The 24,293-nt window shown below is 43.2% G+C and overlaps 1 protein-coding gene across 1 annotated transcript; it reads right to left on the bottom strand.

Moving 5' to 3' along the window:
• Positions 1 to 246: 246 nt before the first annotated feature.
• Positions 247 to 23,601, bottom strand: LOC138350601 (involucrin-like). The gene is made up of 3 exons (XM_069301628.1): positions 23,586 to 23,601; positions 19,743 to 20,197; positions 247 to 315 (listed from the first exon to the last, which is right to left on the bottom strand). Exons 1-3 carry the CDS (start codon positions 23,599 to 23,601, stop codon positions 247 to 249), a joined length of 540 nt encoding a protein of 179 aa, XP_069157729.1.
• Between the last annotated feature and the right edge of the window lie 692 nt (positions 23,602 to 24,293).

Here is a 24,293-nt window from a genome sequence, read left to right as displayed (position 1 = left end):
TCATCATTACCGAGTATCCGGTTGGAACTCTTGTGATCCCTTTGCATACCGGCAGTTAGGTTGCCGTGTTAATGAGTGGCTGTCAACTGTGTTAAGTTAGGTGTTCCTCCACGAGTGGATACGAGTCGTTTAGCCAGACGTCAAGAGTCTCGCTAATATAACCATAGCTTTGCTGACGCCAATCTAAAGTAAATCAAGCACCCTGTGTATTAGTGGTTAAGTTAGTAAATAAACTACTGTTAAGCTTTATGCGGTGTTTCCGTTGAACCACTTCTGAATACTGCCAATAGTACACAAGCCTTCATCTCTAAGTGTCTTCAACACCGAGTTGCCTATAAGTCACAAACTATAAATGTGATGAGGACCCTAGGAGTCCCTTAAAGTGTTAAATCATTGAGGAGATTCCAACGATCAACGTAGAGCAGGACCAGGTGAGGCTAGTCTGAGAAGAGACCCTCAAGGACTCTAACTCGACCGTTGCTCCCAGGCCCTGTATGGTTGCTGTCGTATTTTTTATTCTGCTAATTCCGACAGCTTCGTGAAGCGTCTGCCACATGTACATTGGAGACGTACGCATTGCAGTCGTGAAAGCAAAAACGAAAACCCCCACATATATATATATATATATATATATATATATATATATATATATATATATATATATATATATATATATATATATATATATATATATATATAAATATATATATATATATATATATATATATATATATATATATATATATATATATATATATATATATATATATATATATATATATGTCGTACCTAGTAGCCAGAACGCACTTCTCAGCCTACTATGCAAGGCCCGATTTGCCTAATAAGCCAAGTTTTCATGAATTAATATATTTTCTCTAATTTTTTTCTCATGAAATGATAAAGCTACCCATTTCATTATGTATGAGATCAGTTTTTTTTTATTGGAGTTAAAATTAACGTAGATATATGACCAAACCTAACCAACCCTACCTAACCTAACCTAACCTATCTTTATAGGGTAGGTTCGGTTAGGTAGCCGAAAAAGTTAGGTTAGGTTAGGTTAGGTAGGTTAGGTAGTCGAAAAAACATTAATTCATGAAAACTTGGCTTATTAGGCAAATCGGGCCTTGCAAAGTAGGCTGAAAAGTGCGTTCTGGCTACTAGGTACGACATATATATATATATATATATATATATATATATATATATATATATATATATATATATATATATATATATATATATATATATATATATATATATATATATATATATATGCGAACAAGCCTGAATGGTCCCCAGGACAATATGCAACTGAAAACTCACACTCCAGAAGTGACTCGAACCCATACTCCCAGAAGCAACGCAACTGGTATGTACAAGACGCCTTAATCCACTTGACCATCACGACCGGACATAATGAGGTGATAGCCTAAGCTATTTGAACCACCCCACCGCCGGCACTCGGATAGTTATCTTGGGCATAGCATTTTACCAAATCACCTCATTCCCTGGGGCACACGTGAGGAACACAAATGCGAACAAGCCTGAATGGTCCCCAGGACAATATGCAACTGAAAACTCACACCCCAGAAGTGACTCGAACCCATACTCCCAGAAGCAACGCAACTGGTATGTACAAGACGCCTTAATCCACTTGACCATCACGACCGGACATAATGAGGTGATAGCCTAAGCTATTTGAACCACCCCACCGCCGGCACTCGGATAGTTATCTATTTATTTGGTTAAATGCTATGCCCAAGATAACTATCCGAGTGCCGGCGGTGGGGTGGTTAATTAGGGCTTAATTGAAATAGGAGTTCTCCAAAACTCATTTTCGTACTTTTAAGGTGAAGAAAAGAAGTGATTTACTATAGAGTGTATTACACTTATTTGTATAATTTGCACGACGTTTCGAACCTCCATGGTTCATTCTCAAGTGAACAGATCTTACAATACTAGTTGATTTTATACCCGCATTAGGTCAGGTGATAATACAATGAAGGTGAAAACATGGGGGGATACATAAGGGATAAATGTGAGGTGAAACATAGAGGCTGCAGAAGGCTTATTGGCCCATACGAGGCATCTCCTATCTAAACACAAAGATTAATCCAGTGTAATTGGCCTGTTATGTTGGACATTGTCTTCTGTGTTGGCATCGATATGTTCTTGTCTTGTCCTTACTCTCATGGTGGGTAGAGTAAATAGTTCCGTGATTTGGGTGTTCATGGTAGGTCGCTCTATTCTTATGTGAATTGCCTCAAGAATTTGTAATCTTCTTGAATCTTGGGTTTTGTCTATTATGCAAGTATTCTTGTTCAACATTTCTCTTGTTAGAGTAATGTCATGGGCTTGTCTCATGTGATTCCTAGGGGCACCAGATTGAAGATGGCATGTCAAACGCCTCGTCAGCTTGGTCGACGTCATACCTATGTACTTACATTGAAGGTTACATCCTTCGTGGGGGCAAGTGTACATGTATACAACGCTAGACTGCTGTAGAGGGTTCTCCGTCGGCTTCGGGCTGTTTTTGATAAGGAGTTCGGAAGTCTTCTTGGTTTTGTAGAATATTATCAGGTTTATGTTTTGGTTAGGAGTAGTGCTTTTTACTCCTTTACGGATTATTTCTTTCATTATTCTTTCCTCTTTTATATGTTCACTGTGCATGGTTGATTTGTAATATAATTTTATTGGGGGTGTTGTGGTTTCTGTTCTAGGTTCTGAATTATACCAACGGTCCAAGTGTCTTCTTATAGCAGCGTTTATTTCCGCGTTGCTATACCCGTTGTTCACCAATACCTGAGTTACTCTTTCAAACTCTCTACTCACGTTGCTCCATTCAGAGCAGTGGGTAAGCGCTCGACGAATATAAGCATTGAGAACACTGGCTTTGTATCTTTGGAGGCACTCACTTCTACCGTTCAGGCATAATCCTATGTTGGTGGGCTTGGTATATACGTTGGTGCTTAAAGAGGTTCCTGTTTTTGTTATTAGTACATCCAAGAATGGCAGACTGTTATTTTCACTATTTTCATGTGTAAATCGGAGTACTGACTCTCTCTCTAGGTGTCTTTTTAGGTCAATTAGTTCATCTGAGTCTTTTACTATTACGAATATGTCATCTACATAACGGCAGTATACAGTTGGTTTTTGTCTGCTACTGAAGACCCTATCTTCGATGGTTCCCATATAAAAATTAGCAAATTAAACTCCTAAGTGGGAGCCCATTGCTACTCCGTCTATTTGTAAATACATGTCTCCTTGTGGACTGATGAAAGGGGCTTCCTTTGTACATGCTTCGAGAAGACTTTTCAAGTGTGGCTCAGGTATGTCTAATTTGGGGGTGCTCTCGTCTCTGTATACTCTGTCCAGTATCATTCCTATGGTTGTGTCGACTGGGACGTTGGTTAATAGGGATTCAACGTCCAGGGAAGCGATGATTCCATCGGGCTGGGTAGATTTGATCAATTCTAGGAAATCTGCTGATGATTGTAGACTAAACTTACTTGGAGTGTATGGAGTAAGGAGTTCATTGAGTTTCTTTCCCAGGTGATAAGTTGGGTTGGTATTTGGCTGATTATAGGGCGTAGTGGGTTACCTGGTTTATGCGTCTTAACATTGCCGTAGGCATATCCTAAGCCATAGTCGCCTTGAAGTTTATTGAAATGCACACTACCTTTCTTTGCGTTGATTGCTGTAATTGTTTTGTTGACTTTCCGCTTAAGGTCTTCTACGGGGTTCCTCGTGATTCGTTGAAATTTGGAGTCGTCACTTAGGATGTCGCTAATTTTGTTCATGTATTCATGGGTAGGAATCAATACATATGCTGCTGTTTTGTCGGCTTTTCTTATTGTTACGTCTTTCAGATTTTTTAGTTGTTTCGCTGCTTCTTTGAGTCGTGGGGTTAAGATTGTAGATGAATATGTTCCTCGTTTTTTCCCTGCTTCTGCAAGTAGTTCAGCTTGAAGTGTGTCAGTGGTGATGACTTTTTTGTTGTCTTCTAGCTTATGGATATCGTCCAGAAGCATTTCGATTTCCAGGCGTTTTTGATGCATCTTTGGTTTAGATAAGAATTGACAATTTAGACCAAGATTTAAGAGGTCTCGTTGGTCCTGGGTAATATCATAAGAAGTCAGGTTAAAGTAGCCATCGTTAGGACGAGGGATTTTTAGCTGTCCACCGTTTAGGGATGTTAACTTACGGAGTGTCTTTGTTTCTACAAGAGTTTTATGTTGTTGTTTCAGGTTAAATAGTTCACTGTTGATGGTTTGCTTGAGTTGGATAGGGATGTCGTACTGGGTCTATTTCTTTAACAGATGCTCCGCCTGCTCTATAAAGGTTTGGAGGGCTTCCTTCTTCTTGTTTAGTTGATGCCGAATGAGCTCTTGCCTATACCTATAGGTAAACTCTGTATTGCGGACTGCTGGATCATGTGGGTTTATATTGGTGTATACTGGCAGCAGGTTTTCTTTCAAACATGTTTCATTGAATATGACCGCATATTCTGTATTTATTATTTTCTGGTTTAGGGCTTCTATCCCTCTAACTATTTTCTTAGCATCAGGGCTTAATTGAAATAGGAGTTCTCCAAAACTCATTTTCGTACTTTTAAGGTGAAGAAAAGAAGTGATTTACTAAAGAGTGTATTACACTTATTTGTATAATTTGCACGACGTTTCGAACCTCCATGGTTCATTCTCAAGTGAACAGATCTTACAATACTAGTTGATTTTATACCCGCATTAGGTCAGGTGATAATACAATGAAGGTGAAAACATGGGGGGATACATAAGGGATAAATGTGAGGTGAAACATAGAGGCTGCAGAAGGCTTATTGGCCCATACGAGGCATCTCCTATCTAAACACAAAGATTAATCCAGTGTAATTGGCCTGTTATGTTGGACATTGTCTTCTGTGTTGGCATCGATATGTTCTTGTCTTGTCCTTACTCTCATGGTGGGTAGAGTAAATAGTTCCGTGATTTGGGTGTTCATGGTAGGTCGCTCTATTCTTATGTGAATTGTCTCAAGAATTTGTAATCTTCTTGAATCTTGGGTTTTGTCTATTATGCAAGTATTCTTGTTCAACATTTCTCTTGTTAGAGTAATGTCATGGGCTTGTCTCATGTGATTCCTAGGGGCACCAGTTTGAAGATGGCATGTCAAACGCCTCGTCAGCTTGGTCGACGTCATACCTATGTACTTACATTGAAGGTTACATCCTTCGTGGGGGCAAGTGTACATGTATACAACGCTTGACTGCTGTAGAGGGTTCTCCGTCGGCTTCGGGCTGTTTTTGATAAGGAGTTCGGAAGTCTTCTTGGTTTTGTAGAATATTATCAGGTTTATGTTTTGGTTAGGAGTAGTGCTTTTTACTCCTTTACGGATTATTTCTTTCATTATTCTTTCCTCTTTTATATGTTCACTGTGCATGGTTGATTTGTAATATAATTTTATTGGGGGTGTTGTGGTTTCTGTTCTAGGTTCTGAATTATACCAACGGTCCAAGTGTCTTCTTATAGCAGCGTTTATTTCCGCGTTGCTATACCCGTTGTTCACCAATACCTGAGTTACTCTTTCAAACTCTCTACTCACGTTGCTCCATTCAGAGCAGTGGGTAAGCGCTCGACGAATATAAGCATTGAGAACACTGGCTTTGTATCTTTGGGGGCACTCACTTCTACCGTTCAGGCATAATCCTATGTTGGTGGGCTTGGTATATACGTTGGTGCTTAAAGAGGTTCCTGTTTTTGTTATTAGTACATCCAAGAATGGCAGACTGTTATTTTCACTATTTTCATGTGTAAATCGGAGTACTGACTCTCTCTCTAGGTGTCTTTTTACGTCAATTAGTTCATCTGAGTCTTTTACTATTACGAATATGTCATCTACATAATGGCAGTATACAGTTGGTTTTTGTCTGCTACTGAAGACCCTATCTTCGATGGTTCCCATATAAAAATTAGCAAATTAAACTCCTAAGTGGGAGCCCATTGCTACTCCGTCTATTTGTAAATACATGTCTCCTTGTGGACTGATGAAAGGGGCTTCCTTTGTACATGCTTCGAGAAGACTTTTCAAGTGTGGCTCAGGTATGTCTAATTTGGGGGTGCTCTCGTCTTTGTATACTCTGTCCAGTATCATTCCTATGGTTGTGTCGACTGGGACGTTGGTAAATAGGGATTCAACGTCCAGGGTAGCGATGATTCCATCGGGCTGGGTAGATTTGATCAATTCTAGGAAATCTGCTGATGATTGTAGACTAAACTTACTTGGAGTGTATGGAGTTAGGAGTTCATTGAGTTTCTTTCCCAGGTGATAAGTTGGGGTTGGTATTTGGCTGATTATAGGGCGTAGTTATTGTTTTCTTTGCTGGTTTATGCGTCTTAACATTGCCGTAGGCATATCCTAAGCCATAGTCGCCTTGAAGTTTATTGAAATGCACACTACCTTTCTTTGCGTTGATTGCTGTAATTGTTTTGTTTACTTTCCGCTTAAGGTCTTCTACGGGGTTCCTCGTGATTCGTTGAAATTTGGAGTCGTCACTTAGGATGTCGCTAATTTTGTTCATGTATTCATGGGTAGGAATCAATACATATGCTGCTGTTTTGTCGGCTTTTCTTATTGTTACGTCTTTCAGATTTTTTAGTTGTTTCGCTGCTTCTTTGAGTCGTGGGGTTAAGATTGTAGATGAATATGTTCCTCGTTTTTTCCCTGCTTCTGCAAGTAGTTCAGCTTGAAGTGTGTCAGTGGTGATGACTTTTTTGTTGTCTTCTAGCTTATGGATATCGTCCAGAAGCATTTCGATTTCCAGGCGTTTTTGATGCATCTTTGGTTTAGATAAGAATTGACAATTTAGACCAAGATTTAAGAGGTCTCGTTGGTCCTGGGTAATATCATAAGAAGTCAGGTTAAAGTAGCCATCTTTAGGACGAGGGATTTTTAGCTGTCCACCGTTTAGGGATGTTAACTTACGGAGTGTCTTTGTTTCTACAAGAGTTTTATGTTGTTGTTTCAGGTTAAATAGTTCACTGTTGATGGTTTGCTTGAGTTGGATAGGGATGTCGTACAGGGTCCATTTGTTTAACAGATGCTCCGCCTGCTCTATAAAGGTTTGGAGGGCTTCCTTCTTCTTGTTTAGTTGATGCCGAATGAGCTCTTGCCTATACCTATAGGTAAACTCTGTATTGCGGACTGCTGGGTCATGTGGGTTTATATTGGTGTATACTGGCAGCAGGTTTTGTTTCAAACATGTTTCATTGAATATGACCGCATATTCTGTATTTATTATTTTCTGGTTTAGGGCTTCTATCCCTCTAACTATTTTCTTAGCATCAGGGCTTAATTGAAATAGGAGTTCTCCAAAACTCATTTTCGTACTTTTAAGGTGAAGAAAAGAAGTGATTTACTATAGAGTGTATTACACTTATTTGTATAATTTGCACGACGTTTCGAACCTCCATGGTTCATTCTCAAGTGAACAGATCTTACAATACTAGTTGATTTTATACCCGCATTAGGTCAGGTGATAATACAATGAAGGTGAAAACATGGGGGGATACATAAGGGATAAATGTGAGGTGAAACATAGAGGCTGCAGAAGGCTTATTGGCCCATACGAGGCATCTCCTATCTAAACACAAAGATTAATCCAGTGTAATTGGCCTGTTAGGTTGGACATTGTCTTCTGTGTTGGCATCGATATGTTCATGTCTTGTCCTTACTCTGGTGGGTAGAGTAAATAGTTCCGTGATTTGGGTGTTCATGGCAGGTCGCTCTATTCTTATGTGAATTGCCTCAAGAATTTGTAATCTTCTTGAATCTTGGGTTTAGTCTATTATGCAAGTATTCTTGTTCAACATTTCTCTTGTTAGAGTAATGTCATGGGCTTGTCTCATGTGATTCCTAGGGGCACCAGATTGAAGATGGCATGTCAAACGCCTCGTCAGCTTGGTCGACGTCATACCTATGTACTTACATTGAAGGTTACATCCTTCGTGGGGGCAAGTGTACATGTATACAACGCTTGACTGCTGTAGAGGGTTCTCCGTCGGCTTCGGGCTGTTTTTGATAAGGAGTTCGGAAGTCTTCTTGGTTTTGTAGAATATTATCAGGTTTATGTTTTGGTTAGGAGTAGTGCTTTTTACTCCTTTACGGATTATTTCTTTCATTATTCTTTCCTCTTTTATATGTTTACTGTGCATGGTTGATTTGTAATATAATTTTATTGGGGGTGTTGTGGTTTCTGTTCTAGGTTCTGAATTATACCAACGGTCCAAGTGTCTTCTTATAGCAGCGTTTATTTCCGCGTTGCTATACCCGTTGTTCACCAATACCTGAGTTACTCTTTCAAACTCTCTACTCACGTTGCTCCATTCAGAGCAGTGGGTAAGCGCTCGACGAATATAAGCATTGAGAACACTGGCTTTGTATCTTTGGGGGCACTCACTTCTACCGTTCAGGCATAATCCTATGTTGGTGGGCTTGGTATATACGTTGGTGCTTAAAGAGGTTCCTGTTTTTGTTATTAGTACATCCAAGAATGGCAGACTGTTATTTTCACTATTTTCATGTGTAAATCGGAGTACTGACTCTCTCTCTAGGTGTCTTTTTAGGTCAATTAGTTCATCTGAGTCTTTTACTATTACGAATATGTCATCTACATAACGGCAGTATACAGTTGGTTTTTGTCTGCTACTGAAGACCCTATCTTCGATGGTTCCCATATAAAAATTAGCAAATTAAACTCCTAAGTGGGAGCCCATTGCTACTCCGTCTATTTGTAAATACATGTCTCCTTGTGGACTGATGAAAGGGGCTTCCTTTGTACATGCTTCGAGAAGACTTTTCAAGTGTGGCTCAGGTATGTCTAATTTGGGGGTGCTCTCGTCTATGTATACTCTGTCCAGTATCATTCCTTTGGTTGTGTCGACTGGGACGTTGGTAAATAGGGATTCAACGTCCAGGGAAGCGATGATTCCATCGGGCTGGGTAGATTTGATCAATTCTAGGAAATCTGCTGATGATTGTAGACTAAACTTACTTGGAGTGTATGGAGTTAGGAGTTCATTGAGTTTCTTTGCCAGGTGATAAGTTGGGGTTGGTATTTGGCTGATTATAGGGCGTAGTGGGTTACCTGGTTTATGCGTCTTAACATTGCCGTAGGCATATCCTAAGCCATAGTCGCCTTGAAGTTTATTGAAATGCACACTACCTTTCTTTGCGTTGATTGCTGTTATTGTTTTGTTTACTTTCCGCTTAAGGTCTTCTACGGGGTTCCTCGTGATTCGTTGAAATTTGGAGTCGTCACTTACGATGTCGCTAATTTTGTTCATGTATTCATGGGTAGGAATCAATACATATGCTGCTGTTTTGGATGTCACTTACGCCTACTTGGATGTCATCCAAGTAGGCGTAGGTGTTATCTAAGCCCTGGATGACGCGGTTGACAGCTCGTTGGAAGGTGGCCGGGGCTTTACATGGTCCAAATGGAAGGCGTTCGTATCTGTAAAGGCCAAAAGGAGTGGTAAAGGCAGATATTTCCTTAGCTCGCTCCGTCAAACACACTTGGTAGTATCCCTTTAGTAAGTCTAGCTTGGAGAAATACCGAGCGTTACCAATGGTGTCAAGGATGTCATCTATTCTAGGTAATGGATAAGCATCCTTGATAGAAGATTAAATTTCCGGTAATCAGCACATAACCTCACTTTACCTTGCGGTTTCGGCACCAAGATGCAGGGTGAGGCCCAAGGGAACTCGCAAGGGGTGGCCAGCCCATGATCCAGGAGGTACTGTACCTCAGCACGCATGACCTCTTTTTTGCTCGGGCTGATTCTGTTGAAAGGTTGACGAATCGGCTGGGTGTCAGGGAGTAGCTGGATTTCGTGCTGAACGGCACTTACGTCCGTAGAGCATCTCATAAGGAGATACTCCTAGAGACTCATTGGGGAGACTTCTGAAAATGCACATAATGAGGTCAAGTCCTCATTTACTCGACCTCATTGAGGTCAAGTTATCCCAGTCCTTCAAGGTTTCATTGCAAAATTTCTTTAGGAGTGCTTTAATAGTCTGATGACTACGTTCAAGAGAACCCTGTGAAGCAGGATGATAGGGGCTGGACAGTACCTGGGTGATGTTGAACTCCTCCAGTGTTTTCTTGAAGAGATCACTAGTGAAGTTGGTGTCACAGTCACTTTGAACCTCTCTTGGAAATCCATACTGGGTGAATATCTTCAATAGGTGTTTCACCACAGTAGCAGCCGTGATGTTCTTTACTGGAACTGCTCTGGGGAATCTGGTGGTAGGACACAAGATAGTTAGTATATAGGCGTTGCCAGAACTAGTCCAGGGTAAAGGACCAACAGTCTATGATGAGTCTGTGGAAAGGTTCCGCAGGCACCTGGATATGAGTCAATGGGGCCTGGGGAATAGAGATGTTAGGTTTACCTGCCATCTGACATGTATGACACTGCTGCACGTACTTTTTGACGTCCTTAACCATACCTGGCCAGTAGTAGTCCTGTCTGATTCCGTGGTAGGTTTTGTTAAAACCATAGTGAGATAGAGCTCCGTGGGCCAGGTGTAGAATATCGGGCCGTAGGCTGGTGGGAACTACTAGTTGTTCGACATTTGCCCAATCGTCGTCCTCCTTCAGCTTACTGGGTCTGTACCTGCGGTAAAGCAACTGATTCTCTAGGAAGAACCCAGGGATACTGTCAGGTTGAGTCTCAGCCTGGAAGAATAATGGTGTTAATGATTGATCCTCCCTCTGTAACTTACGGAACTCCAAACTAGTGAGATTAGGTGATAGATTCTGAGGGTCTTGAGGGATAGCGGTACCAGTAGAGTCAGCTGGTTGCGGGCATGCAGCTTGGGCACGCGTGGTCACCAAAACCGGAGGAGAAACTTCATCACTTTCTTGGACCTGTTATGATCTCAGCCTGCAGGAGAAACGAGTCTCCCTCCTTGAGAGTTATTCATCAAGCCTGACCTGATTAGAAGGTCTAGCAAATATTGAGGTGATAACACATATGTAAAATAGTTGCTTGGATATAAATAACAATTTAAGATTATAGGCAGTGAAGAAGAAAACAGATAAATGACTGGCTAGGAGATGTGGACATTTTGCTGGAGGCGTGAGGCTCGCTTCTGGAGGGCTTTGACCTCACTTGAGGCCAGACATCGCAAGGGGAAAGCCGCGCTCCGTTGAGCTCCCGTCAGAAAGGAACCCCTAGTGATATATCTCGAAGAGAAGAGAAGTGTGCAGACGTACCAGCTGTGGAATCGAGCTGGGGACGTGTGGTCTCAAGTCGTGGGCGACGAGGAGTGTTTATTAAACCGCCCAGAGGCATTATTGTGGGCCATGGAAGCGCCCTGACCGAGCTTCGTCAGAGGGAGGAGCGCCCTCGACCAGACAATCTGTGGTAAGCATGATATACGCCAGTTCATAGTGATTGCTTGTAGTTGGTCGTGTGCCCAGCGACAGTAGCAATGTTTATTGATAAGTTAGACATATTTTGGTGAGGCAGAAAGCCTGAAATAAGAGAGTGGAGAGGAAGGAACACGGAGCAACATCCACCTCCTCTGAGCGCTGGCAGGCAACTGAGGGAGCCCGGGTCCTGACGGCGAAGGACCCTCCCAGTGTGACTCACACCCGCCAGGCAAGGTGGAGTATGGAACGGGGGAGTCCACTCTCACTGCATGTAGAGAACAGATAGAGGTTTGAGGCAAACATATTGTGTGATTATTTTTGTTTATGTGTTAAAGGGGAAACATTTTTATTGGAGTGTCGATGGGTTGCAGGTTTGTCCTTTGGGGAAGAAGTTGCTGAGAACTTCGAAGCCAGCACAGATGAAGTAGTTGATGAGACTCCAAGGTAGTGGAAGCGAGGACCTCGAGCTGTGAGGAGAAGCAGTGAAGAGGAGTGTCACGTGCTTCTGTAGAGGTGGTGAAGCACCATAGTTGCTCGAGGAAACTTCATGGTGTAGCAGCCAAGAGAGCTGTGGAGGACCCTAGCAGAAGGGTGAAGCACCGTAGTTGTTCAAGGAAACTTTATGATAGCAGCCTGGAGGAGCTGCAGAGGATCCTGGTAGTGAAGCCCGGAAGAACCTGAAGATATCAGGGTAGTGAACTTCCAGAGGTGGAAGGGAAGTTCTGGTGGATTACTTGTAGGGAGTTGATAGTGTTTGGTTGTCATTAGTGTGCAAGACGCAGTGAGAGGTGAGTGACTGTTGGCATTCTTATGTCAAGGAGTGTTTTATACTGAAGTTTAGAGTTACAGTCGTAGGCTGGATTACCTACAAATGTATGTGTTCTAGGACTGATGGAGTGATCGATTGATCATTATTGTGTATCAAGTAACATTTATACTGATATATGTTATTGCATTCACATGCTGATTTTCTTTGTACACATTTATAGATACATATATATATATATATATATATATATATATATATATATATATATATATATATATATATATATATATATATATATTCTCTTGCTGATGGTGCAACAGTGTATGTAGACTTGATCAACTTGAGGAGATTGATAGTATCAGGTGGTGAATCAGAAGATAGGATACCACTTGGTAAACTGATAATAGAGTTCTGATGGTGTTGGAGAGCAACTTGATTGTATTATTATAGAGTATAGGATTCATTATTATTATATGTGTGTATGTATTGTGTATGTGCTCTGTCCAGTAAATGTATCCCAATTTGCTGGTGTTTGCCCTTGTCCTAGTGAGGCTTCCCAGGAGGTAGTAAAGAAGGAGAGAGAGAGAGAGAAGGAACCAAGAACCACTGCTGTGGACAGGGTAGAAGGTAATACTAGTAAGTCATAGGGGATTGAGGAGATCAAATCTCATAAGGAGAGAGTGGGGAGTCACAACGGCTCGAGTGGGTGTGTGCACGTGACAACGAGGCTAAGTGTTGGAGCCGCATCCCCTAAACGTGTGGCGTTGAGCCCCTCTCCAAGAGCCAGAAGTGCCTAGTGTGATCTCCTAGTGAGGTATAAGCACTCTACCGAGTTGTGGGTTGGGTTGTCTGTACAGGAGGAACACGACGACACCACGAACCCACAAGACTATAATAAATTGGGGGCCTGTGTCCGGGAGAGTGAACTGACACACCCACACCCTATCCACGAGTGGATTTGTACACCCTTGCTGAAATAGATAAACTGTGTGACCACAGGTGTATATTCTCTCTCTTGGGAAGACTCACAGGACAAAGATGGATAAGGTGCAAGCGTTTGTGGAGTCAGGCAAGCCTGAGGACTTGGAAGGTTGCACGAGGGATCAATTGAAACAAATAGCAGAAAAATGTGCCATCAGGTTGAGAGCATCTAAAGTTGCTGGGATGAAGGATGAGATCCTTAGACAGTTGAGAGCCAGAAGTGAAGCGGCAGAACAAGGAGCCCAAAAAGGAGCTGAAAGTGGAAAGGAGGACGATAGGCAGGATGAAGTGAGATCCCAGGGATCGAGTAGGGGCAGCAAGAGCAGCCGTAGTAGCAGAAGTAGCCGAAATAGGAGCTTGGAGAGATTCCAGTTAGAGCTCCAGATGCAGCAACAACGAGAGGATAAGGAGAGACAGTTCCAGCTGGAAAAGATGAAATTAGAACTCCAGATGAAAAATGAAGCCGAGAAGGAAAAACAGAAGACCAGGCTGGAAGTAGAAAAAGAGAAAACCAGACTGGAGGTAGAAAAAGAGAAAGCAAGATTAGAGATGGAGAAAGAAAAAGAGAAAGCAAGATTAGAGATGGAGAAAGAAAAAGAGAAAGCAAGACTAGAGGTCGAAAAAGAAAAAGAGAGAACAAAACAAATGCCGATAGAAGTGAACAGAACCTTGGCTGAACAAAGGATTGAACATGGGTTGCCAGAGAGCACCACTCAGGTATCACACCCACCAGATGTTAGGGTTAGGGAGAAGGACATTCCCTTCTTTGTTCCCGAAGAGGCGGAGAGCTTCTTCGAGCATTTTGAAAACGTTGCCAGCATCAAAGAGTGGCCACAGAAGGAATGGGCCCAGCTGGTCCAGTTAAGATTGACCGGTGCAGCCAGGGAGGCATACACCCAATTGTCACTGGAAGAGTGCCAGGATTATGCCACAGTAAAGAGCAGCATATTGTGCTCGTTTCAGTTAACCCCAGAAGCTTATAGAAAGCGCTTCAGAGAGATGGTGAAGGTTGGACCGTGTACTTTTGCTGAGACAGCAAGGGATCTGGAAAGACGATTCCAGAAGTGGATTGAGGCTGCTGGAGTTGGAACTTACGCTGACCTGAAGCAAATGATGGTCATGGAGAAGTTCTTGGAGATGATGCATCCCGAAACAAAGTTCAAGATCCAAGAAGCAGGGATAAAGGAGGTGAAAGATTCCGCAGATAGGGCGGATATGATTACTGAAGCATATAAGAGCTTGAGGGAGAACAGAGTGAGAAGCGAGGTGAGACGCAGCAATTGCAGACCCAGTGGAGTCTGGGGAGGAAGAAATTATGAAAGACCCAGAAGAGTCTGGGGTGAGAAGAATTTTGATAAATGGGCAGATAAAAGTAAGTACCCTAAAACTCAGAAGAGTAGGTCGCGCACTTCGTCTGAAAGTGAAGATGGAGGAGCTAAACGAGAAACTATTCGTGATCCAGGAAATCAAGAGTCCAATAAAGCCCCACAGAGTGCAAATAGTGTGCCTGGCCCGAGGAACTCTCATGTTAGTGGACAAAGTCAGAGCCGCTTTGGTACATATAGAAGAGACTTTTCCCAGGTGAGGTGTTACAATTGTAACGGATTGGGTCACGTGATGCGAGATTGTCGGCAGGGCAAGAGAGTTGTGACCCTGGCCATGTGTGACCCCCGAAGTAGATATACTAATGTGTTCCAAGACAAACCACAGAGAGCGAACTTAGTGAACGAGAGGTATAGGCCGTTCATGAGCAAAGGTTGGATCAGTGTAGGAGGCCAACCTGAGGTAGAAGTTGGTATCTTAAGAGATACCGGAGCTAATCAGAGCTTGATTGTGAGAAGCCTGATTGGGAATGATTGGCGGTTAGCTGGCAGTGGGAAGATGAAAGTATATGGGTTATTGTCTGAGAGTGACATGCCCGTATGTGCTGTCCAGCTAAGGTCGGAATATGTGTCAGCAGAGGTGATGTTGGGAGTTTGCCCCGACATACCTATTCCAGGAGTCCAAGTGATCCTGGGGAATGACTTGTGCGGGACAAAGGTGTTGCCAAGAGTCATAGCGGAGACTGTGCCAGAGGAGAGCCCAGAAGGCCACGGCACGGGTGGGACACCTGAGAGTGTGAACCTGATTGACATCCGAGGAGATGCGTCAGAAGACCGCCAAGGCATTGAAAACCCTGTCTCGGTAGTGATGAAGGCAGAGGTGGCCGACAAGGAAGACGCTGGAGAAGATGAGACAGTGTCGATTAAACCGGTGGAAGATATCGACGTAGATATAGCGTGGCTGTTTGATGAAGGTCCAGCCCAGGAAAATGAAGTCTTGGTGAGGTCAAAAGTGAAGATGGCCCAGCCGAAGAAGAATCATGTGAAGAGAGCGAACCTGAGTAGAGCCCAGACTGCTGAAATTAAGAGTTGGAAAGCGAATGCAACTGTGCTGAGTAGAAATGAAGAAGGATGTGGACAGACTGAGGACGGGAGTAGAGCGTCGAGTTGTCCACGAGCACAGAGGCATTTGGATAGTAGAGTTAAGTTGTGGGAGATGTCGAGAGTTGACATGTTTCGCAGAAAACGTGGAGGAGATAGTGAAGAAGAGTAATAGCCGAGAAAATGAAAGGAGAAGAGACAGTATGTGTTGAGAGATGCTTACGAGCACTCTAGGAGAGGTAAGGCGACATGTACAGTCGAGTGCTGTTGGATGTAGTACAGTGCTCAGAGAAACTTTTAGGGTACGAAGAAGAGTTGAAGGAGAAGAAATGGAGTGGTATAGAAGTGAGAAGTGTGGGAGGAGGATGATGATACAAGCATGGATGAATAGAAGAAAGCCGAGGACTCGATGGAAGTCAAACAGGATGAGGTCTCGGATAAATGAGGAGACGAAAGGGAGGATCGTCAGTGAAGACGAGGGAGTGAAGTATGATGACAGGAGACGGAAGAATAATGGCAGTAGGTGGAAGTGTGAAGACGACAGAGGAGGTACAGACAGCAGATGTCTGACTCTGGACGAGAAGAGAAGAAGACGAAGAAACGGAGAGTGGAAACAATAAGTAGAGGGGACCGATGGAGTGCAGGCGTCCAAGGAAGACAGCCTAGCCAAGAGGTGCCAGATAGGTCAAATCGTTTACGAGAAGTTCATGTTTCTGGAGAGTTGTGAGCCGGATGTTGCAAAGTGCAACGAACTAATTGTAGACTCCTAAGGGAGTACGTAAGCAGATCAACCGGTCGAACCAATCGGTTGAAGAACGAGACAGTGAGGTGGCGGATGTATTATCCCGAGCTTTGCCACTGGAATAACTCTCAAAAATAAGGGGAGGGGGAGTGTTATGATCTCAGCCTGCAGGAGAAACGAGTCTTCCTCCTTGAGAGTTATTCATCAAGCCTGACCTGATTAGAAGGTCTAGCAAATATTGAGGTGATAACACATATGTAAAATAGTTGCTTGGATATAAATAACAATTTAAGATTATAGGCAGTGAAGAAGAAAACAGATAAATGACTGGCTAGGAGATGTGGACATTTTGCTGGAGGCGTGAGGCTCGCTTCTGGAGGGCTTTGACCTCACTTGAGGCCAGACATCGCAGGGGGAAAGCCGCGCTCCGTTGAGCTCCCGTCAGAAAGGAACCCCTAGTGATATATCTCGAAGAGAAGAGAAGTGTGCAGACGTACCAGCTGTGGAATCGAGCTGGGGACGTGTGGCCTCAAGGCGTGGGCGACGAGGAGTGTTTATTAAACCACCCAGAGGCATTATTGTGGGCCGTGGAAGCGCCCTGACCAAGCTTCGACAGAGGGAGGAGCGCCCTCGACCAGACAATCTGTGGTAAGCACGATATACGCCAGTTCATAGTGATTGCTTGTAGTTGGTCGTGTGCCCAGCGACAGTAGCAATGTTTATTGATAAGTTAGACATATTTTGGAGAGGCAGAAAGCCTGAAATAAGAGAGTGGAGAGGGAGGAACACGAAGCAACATCCGCCTCCTCTGAGCGCTGGCAGGCGACGGCGAAGGACCCTCCCAGTGTGACTCACACCCGCCAGGCGAGGTGGAGTATGGACCCGCCCAAAATGGGGGAGTCCACTCTCACTGTATGTAGAGGACAGATAGAGGTTTGAGGCAAACATATTGTGTGATTATTTTTGTTTATGTGTTAAAGGGGAAACATTTTTATTGGAGTGTCGATGGGTTGCAGGTTTGTCCTTTGGGGAAGAAGTTGCTGAGAACTTCGAAGCCAGCACAGATGAAGTTGTTGATGAGACTCCAAGGTAGTGGAAGCGAGGACCTCGAGCTGTGAGGAGAAGCAGTGAAGAGGAGTGTCACGTGCTTCTGTAGAGGTGGTGAAGCACCATAGTTGCTCGAGGAAACTTCATGGTGTAGCAGCCAAGAGAGCTGTGGAGGACCCTAGCAGAAGGGTGATGCACCGTAGTTGTTCAAGGAAACTTCATGATAGCAGCCTGGAGGAGCTGCAGAGGATCCTGGTAGTGAAGCCCGGAAGAACCTGAAGATATCAGGGTAGTGAACTTCCAGAGGTGGAAGGGAAGTTCTGGTGGATTACTTGTAGGGAGTTGATAGTGTTTGGTGGTCATTACCGTGCAAGACGCAGTGAGAGGTGAGTGACTGTTGGCATTCTTATGTCAAGGAGTGTTTTATACTGAAGTTTAGAGTTACAGTCGTAGGCTGGATTACCTACAGATGTATGTGTTTTAGGACTGATAGAAGGATCGATTGATCATTATTGTGTATCAAGGAACATTTATACTGATATATGTTATTGCATTCACATGCTGATTTTCTTTGTACACATTTATAGATACATATATATATTCTCTTGCTGATGGTGCAACAGTGTATGTAGACTTGATCAACTTGAGGAGGTTGATAGTATCAGGTGGTGAATCAGAAGATAGGATACCGCTTGGTAAACTGATAATAGAGTTCTGATGCTGTTGGAGAGCAGCCTGATTGTAATATTATAGAGTATAGGATTCATTATTATTATATGTGTGTATGTATTGTGTATGTGCTCTGTCCAGTAAATGTATCCCAATTTGCTGGTGTTTGCCCTTGTCCTAGTGAGGCTTCCCAGGAGGTAGTAAAGAAGGAGAGAGAGAGAGAGAAGGAACCAAGAACCACTACTGTGGACAGGGTAGAAGGTAATACTAGTAAGTCATAGGGGATTGAGGAGATCATATCTCATAAGGAGAGAGTGGGGAGTCACAGCGGCTCGAGTGGGTGTGTGCACGTGACAACGAGGCTAAGTGTTGGAGCCGCATCCCCTAAACGTGTGGCGTTGAGCCCCTCTCCAAGAGCCAGAAGTGCCTAGTGTGATCTCCTAGTGAGGTATAAGCACTCTACCGAGTTGTGGGTTGGGTTGTCTGTACAGGAGGAACACGACGACACCACCAACCCACAAGACTATAATAGACCTCTGCTGAAACATACTCAAAGATGGGATTGTCCACTACAGAGTTACACACCTGGGGGTTTGTCCATGATGATCAGGTTGGACGGTTGTAAATCTTCTGCCAAGTCGTTACCCAGGAGAAGATGAACTCCAGACATGGAAAAAGGCTTCTCCCTGATGGCGACTTGGACTTCACCGGTCACAAAAGGACAATCCAGGTGGACTCTGGCGAGTGGATACGGAGTGGTAGCAGTGAGGTCAGTGATAAGGACTGTTTCCCCGGTGTAGGTGATGTTAGACACAGCTGATTTCAATATTATGGACTGAAGAGCCGCTGTGCCCCTCAAGATCTTCAATTTGAAACGTCCCTCCAAATCTGTACCGTTGGTAGAGACAGTTCCAGGATACAGGTGTTTGCTGAAGAGAGAAAGATCATTAATAGGAACACCAACATTCATCACAGGCTTACTGGACTTAGGAGGAGTCTGTTTGGGTTTAGTAGTTTCATTGCCTTTGTATTGAGCTTTCCTACATCTATCTATGGTATGTCCATTGAATTTGCAATACTTACAATACAATTGGGAGCTTGCTTGATCTGTACCTACTTTATCATAACTATACCAAGACTTCTTACTGGGAGGTGGTGATGGTGTAAGCCGGTGGATGAGGCTGTAGGTGTCAGCTGATTTCGCACATTTGATGTAGTCGGTTTCTTCTTTATCTGCTAGATATAAACGGACGGAAGGGGAAACACGTCTCAAGAATTCCTCAACTAGCATGAGGTTGACGAGCTCTGTAAATGTAGAGACATGTGCTGCTTCCAGCCATTTCATAAAATATCTTTGTTGGTATTAGCAAATTCTAGAAAGGTGGTGGTACTTGCCTTTAGATGGTCACAGAATTTTCGTCTGTAGCTTTCGGTGGAGAGAAGGTAGGCGTCCAAAACTGCTTGCTTCAGGGTCTGGTAGTCATTCTCAGATGCTAAGGTACTAAGAGTAACTGCAGCTCTACCTTTAAGATGCACTCTGAGAAGGGTAGACCATTGATCTGCAGGCCAGCTAAGTTTTTTAGCTAGGGTCTCAAAAGTGGTGAAAAAGACATCAATCTCTGTCTCAACGAATGGTGGCATTAACTTACTTGCATGGGAGACTTTGAAACTTACGGGAAGACTAGCGGTTGCTTGTTGGCGCTGAGTGTGGTGTGTAGTTTCCAACGTGAGTTCTTGCCGACGATATTCGAGAGCACTATTAGCTTGCCGTTTATCATGTTCGTGTTCCATCTCCAGGTGACGTTGTTTTGCTTCAAGCTGTACTCGCTCACGCTCACGGAGTAGTGCAGTCTCATGTTCCTTTTCTTCTTTCCTGATTGCAGCCTCTCTTTCCCTTAGTTGTAGAGATTCTTTCGCCAGGGCCGCCTCACGTTCTTGTTCTTCTTTCTTGATTGCCGCTTCTCTTTCCTGCTCTTCTTTCCTGATTGCAGCTTCTTCTTTCCTGATTTGTAGAGCTTTTTTCGCCAGGGCAGCCTCTCTTTCTCTCATGTGGATAGATTCTTGCTGTTGCTCCCGTTCGAGTTTTGCAAGTTCGAGCTTGAGTTTTATAGTTGCCAGATCATGTTTATCTGTAATAGAATAAGTTTCGTGAGTTTCAGAGTCAATCTTCCCTTCATTTAAGAGGTGATCCATTATTAAGTTATGCAATTCATTTTTGTTGGCTCCATGGGGAACATCTAGTTGATACTCGTGTGCAAGAGTTTGTAATTCGGTCCTCTTGGCACGACTTAAGGTTCCAATTTCACCAGCTGGATCGTTACGAAAAGCTTGGAGACGAAACATGGTGAAAGTTAGCAAATAAATGTACAACGAATACTTGTGATATGGTAAGTGTCAGTAACAGGATGACGTGGCAACTGGCAACTATCCTGTGGAATCGTTAAAGTTCTTTTTAGTATAGTAAATGAATAGTCAATCAAAAGTGCAGGAAATCTTGTACCCGGTACTCAATGTAAGAGAATAAGGGCAAGAAAATCCTACTAAATAAATGAAACTGAGTTTCTAAAACAAATGAAGCATTTAATTGTTCCAAAAGTGAATAAGGTAGTCCAAGAATGTAGGCATACCTTGCCGAGTCTCTATAGGACAGAAGCAAGGGTTTTCCCACTAAATGAAATATGATACTTACAGAATTAGCGAACTTTGTGCTCTGAAAAAAGAAAGCTAATTATCTACCTAAGTAAATATCATCATCTCTGACCGACGTGTAGGGGTGCGAGTGTCAACTGGTGACGAAAACTGCTGCTGAGGTCCCAACTCAGCAACGTAGTCCGTGCTAGAGGAACTATGGCCCTCTTTATCCTCCATCGGTCGGATTGCAGAAGATAGGGTGCTTTGACCCGAAGACAAACCAAAGTACCAGGGTACCCTTAATGATGATCTGTCTGAGATTGAGAAATATCCTGGGAACAAAAGGTGGAAAACACGAGTAATAACACGGAGGGAGGGATGACCAATTAAGAGAATGACTGAGGCCTCCAGTCACCATGTAATCAAAAGTTATCCAACACTCACCATATGCTACTCTTGGAATGCACAATACACACAGCACCATATAAATATTAAAAGTAATCAAAATATTGAAAAGCAACTGTATCAAAGCCAAGTACGCTTACCACAAATTGACGTTCTGGTACTAGTACCTGAGTGAAGCTCCCGGACAGGCCCCTATTAAATGTGACGAGAAAGTGTTGGAGTGTAGATGTTCGGCAGTCCTCCAATGCCAGGTGTCAATGCTTAGTCATACTTACAAAAAAAAAGATAGACTGCTTGCCTGTTTTCTGTCTGTCTGTGGTAACATAGGGGAAGACATGCAAAACACAAAGTATGAACAATGAAACTTTAATTAATCTAGAAAACAAATATAAACAAACACAATCCCTTGGCAATGTACAGTGCAAAAGAACAAGTCAAAACAATATAACAAATGAATAATAGGGATGAAGTTTACTCTACAATAATAATAAAGTTTAAAGATGAAAAATAATCAGGTGAAATATAATCAGGTGCTGAGAATATTAGCGCTAGCTGAGAAACATCCAGCTGATAGACAGTGTATATCAGTTAGTTGTTCACTGCTGGAGAGCACAAGATATTCTGACTTGAATGGCTGGACCAAGCCCAGACATCGACTCAGGTTGGGGGCGCTGAGGTGTAGTGTGCAGTCAGCGAGTCACCAATCAGGAGCTGGCAGGCTGGGAAGGGTAGTTGGCTGGTTGATGATGAGCCGGCGTGGAGGGAGTGGAGTCTTGGTTACGTTTTGCCTCCTGGTCAAAACGTTTTTGTGCTACTGGTAAACGTATCTTGAAGGTAGCATCTTATTCTTGTATATTATGCGTAACTTCATGTAGAGAAGAGCAGGCTCAATCTCTTGAAAGAGAATATCGTCACAATATATATCTTTGAGAATTCCTAAAATCTATCAAATTACAGGCCCAATGTTAGTCACACATAAATCACAAATATGCTACTCAAGCTGACCACTCACGTAAACCACAAAGCGGTCTACACTGCTACACTGAGGTGTGGAGGCAACCAGACTGGGACATGTCCACCAACTGATGTCCTCACTTACTCTGTTGATGTACCCTCGGCTTCCATTGGATCACCGCCCAGTCTGACGTGTAGGACAGAACTACCTTCCGTCACTTGCTCCAGCCAAATGTCAACTCCCAGTTCCACATCTGTCACATATGTCCTCTGGCCCTCCACACAACCAGCCCTTGTGCGCTTCCGGCCACCCTGGGTCCTTGAAGTAACGCCTTCCTTATAGCAGTCATAACTGGCGGATGAGTCTTAGACGGTACTGTTATTATAAGCCCAGTCACCTTGGTAAGGCTCATATTGCCGTACAGTTGTAAATCATGTAAAATGGCCTCACAATTAATATCAAGAATATCTAGGGAAAGAAATAAATACAACCATATAAAGGACAATATCAGGTTACTGTATAATGGGGTAACAAACCCACACTAAATAGATATAAATCAATCCACATACATTCTTATAACACAATGGGTGAAATAACACCTCTAAGCACTGATCACTGACTACACAATACAAGATAGATGGCATAGAATATGTATATTCGTCTAACCAGACTCATTATCAAACCCTATGAACATAAACAGAAACCAAACAGACTTATTTAAGACACACGTCCAACCAGCTCACGTCACCAACACGTCCAAAGGGGCCAAACAGCTGAATGAACAGCTCTTCGGATTCGTAGTCCTGAGGTTCCGGGTTCGAGCCCCGGTGGAGGCGGACACAAATGGGCAGTTTCTTTCTCCCCTGATATTACCTAGCAGTAAATAGGTACCTGGGAGTTAGACAGCTGGTACGGGCTGCTTCCTGGGGGTGTGTAACAAAAATGAGGCCTGGTCGAGGACCGGGCCGAGGGGACGTTAAGCCTCGAAATCCTCTCAAGATAACCTCAAGATAGCTCCATCCTCCCGATACTATTAACGCTGCCCACGCCTCAATGCCTGGCCTCCACACAGTTACCAATATATATCAAATACGAATTCTTGCAGACACTCTGACGTACTGGGAATAATCACTCCAAAACAAGTATAAACATAATTATGTACACTTTGCATAATACCGAAAATAATTCAGTAATATTATGCAATACCAAGAAATAATTTACAGGGTATGTCCAGATGCATGACCGAAAATAATTCAGTAATATTATGCAATACCAAGAAATAATTTACAGGGTATGTCCAGATGCATAATTGGTCACGTCGCGTGCACCACTGTTGGTGACAAACTGCCTTATATGGTCACGACGCGTGCACCACTGTTGGTGACAAACTGCCTTATATGGTCACGTCGCGTGCACCACTGTTGGTGACAAACTGCCTTATATGGTCGTGTCCACCAGGAGACACCAACCTGACTCCTCTCATCCATGATCAAACCACAAGATATATAAGAGAATACTATCATTACTGGCACACGCCAGCATGATGCAAATACATAATAAAACACTCATATAATGAACATAGTAGAATGCAAATTTCTTCCTACACATACACTGATAGGTGAACATATGTAATTATTGCATTATACAGATCTTAGTAAGAACCAGGTAATCAGCTGATTCTTAAACGGTACCGACGTCCTGTCGTCCCAGATGTATCCACTAGCTTCCTTCCACATACACACACACACACTCATTCATACAAGATAGATTGGGGGAACAGAGACCCACATGGAGGCCCAGACACATGGAGAGCTAAGCTACAGGATGTGGCAACAAGAAACTTTCTAAGTCAACACGTCTAGGGACCGACAAGAATGAGAGGAGGGGATGAACCAGCCTTGCTTGATCTGATATTTACCCTAAATGAGTCGGATATAAGGGAAGTTAAGTTGGAAGCCCCCTTGGGAATGAGTGATCATAGTGTATTGAGCTTTGAGTACCTGGTTGAGCTAGGAATTATCACCCCCAAAAAAGAACTGGGAAACAAAGGGCTGGCGTACCGAAAGGAAACTATGAGATGAATAAATTCCTATGGGATATACATTGGGACACAGAACTCGGAACCAAGTCCATACAAGACATGATGGACTATGTCACCCAAAAATGTCAGGAGGCTGTAAGCAGGTTTGTCCCAGCCCGACAGGAAAAAACAGAGAAGCAAAGAAAGAATCCGT

Source organism: Procambarus clarkii, chromosome 46, assembly GCF_040958095.1.
Source record: "Procambarus clarkii isolate CNS0578487 chromosome 46, FALCON_Pclarkii_2.0, whole genome shotgun sequence".
Classification (NCBI taxonomy): Eukaryota; Metazoa; Arthropoda; class Malacostraca; order Decapoda; family Cambaridae; genus Procambarus; species Procambarus clarkii.
This window is presented reverse-complemented; position numbering and strand designations above follow the sequence as displayed.

Coding starts and splice junctions, on each gene's coding strand:
- LOC138350601 (XM_069301628.1), bottom strand. Junction 316..19,742: donor AAGCAACCGCTAGTCTTCCC/GTAAGTTTCAAA, acceptor TCGGTGTTGAAG/ACACTTAGAGATGAAGGCTT.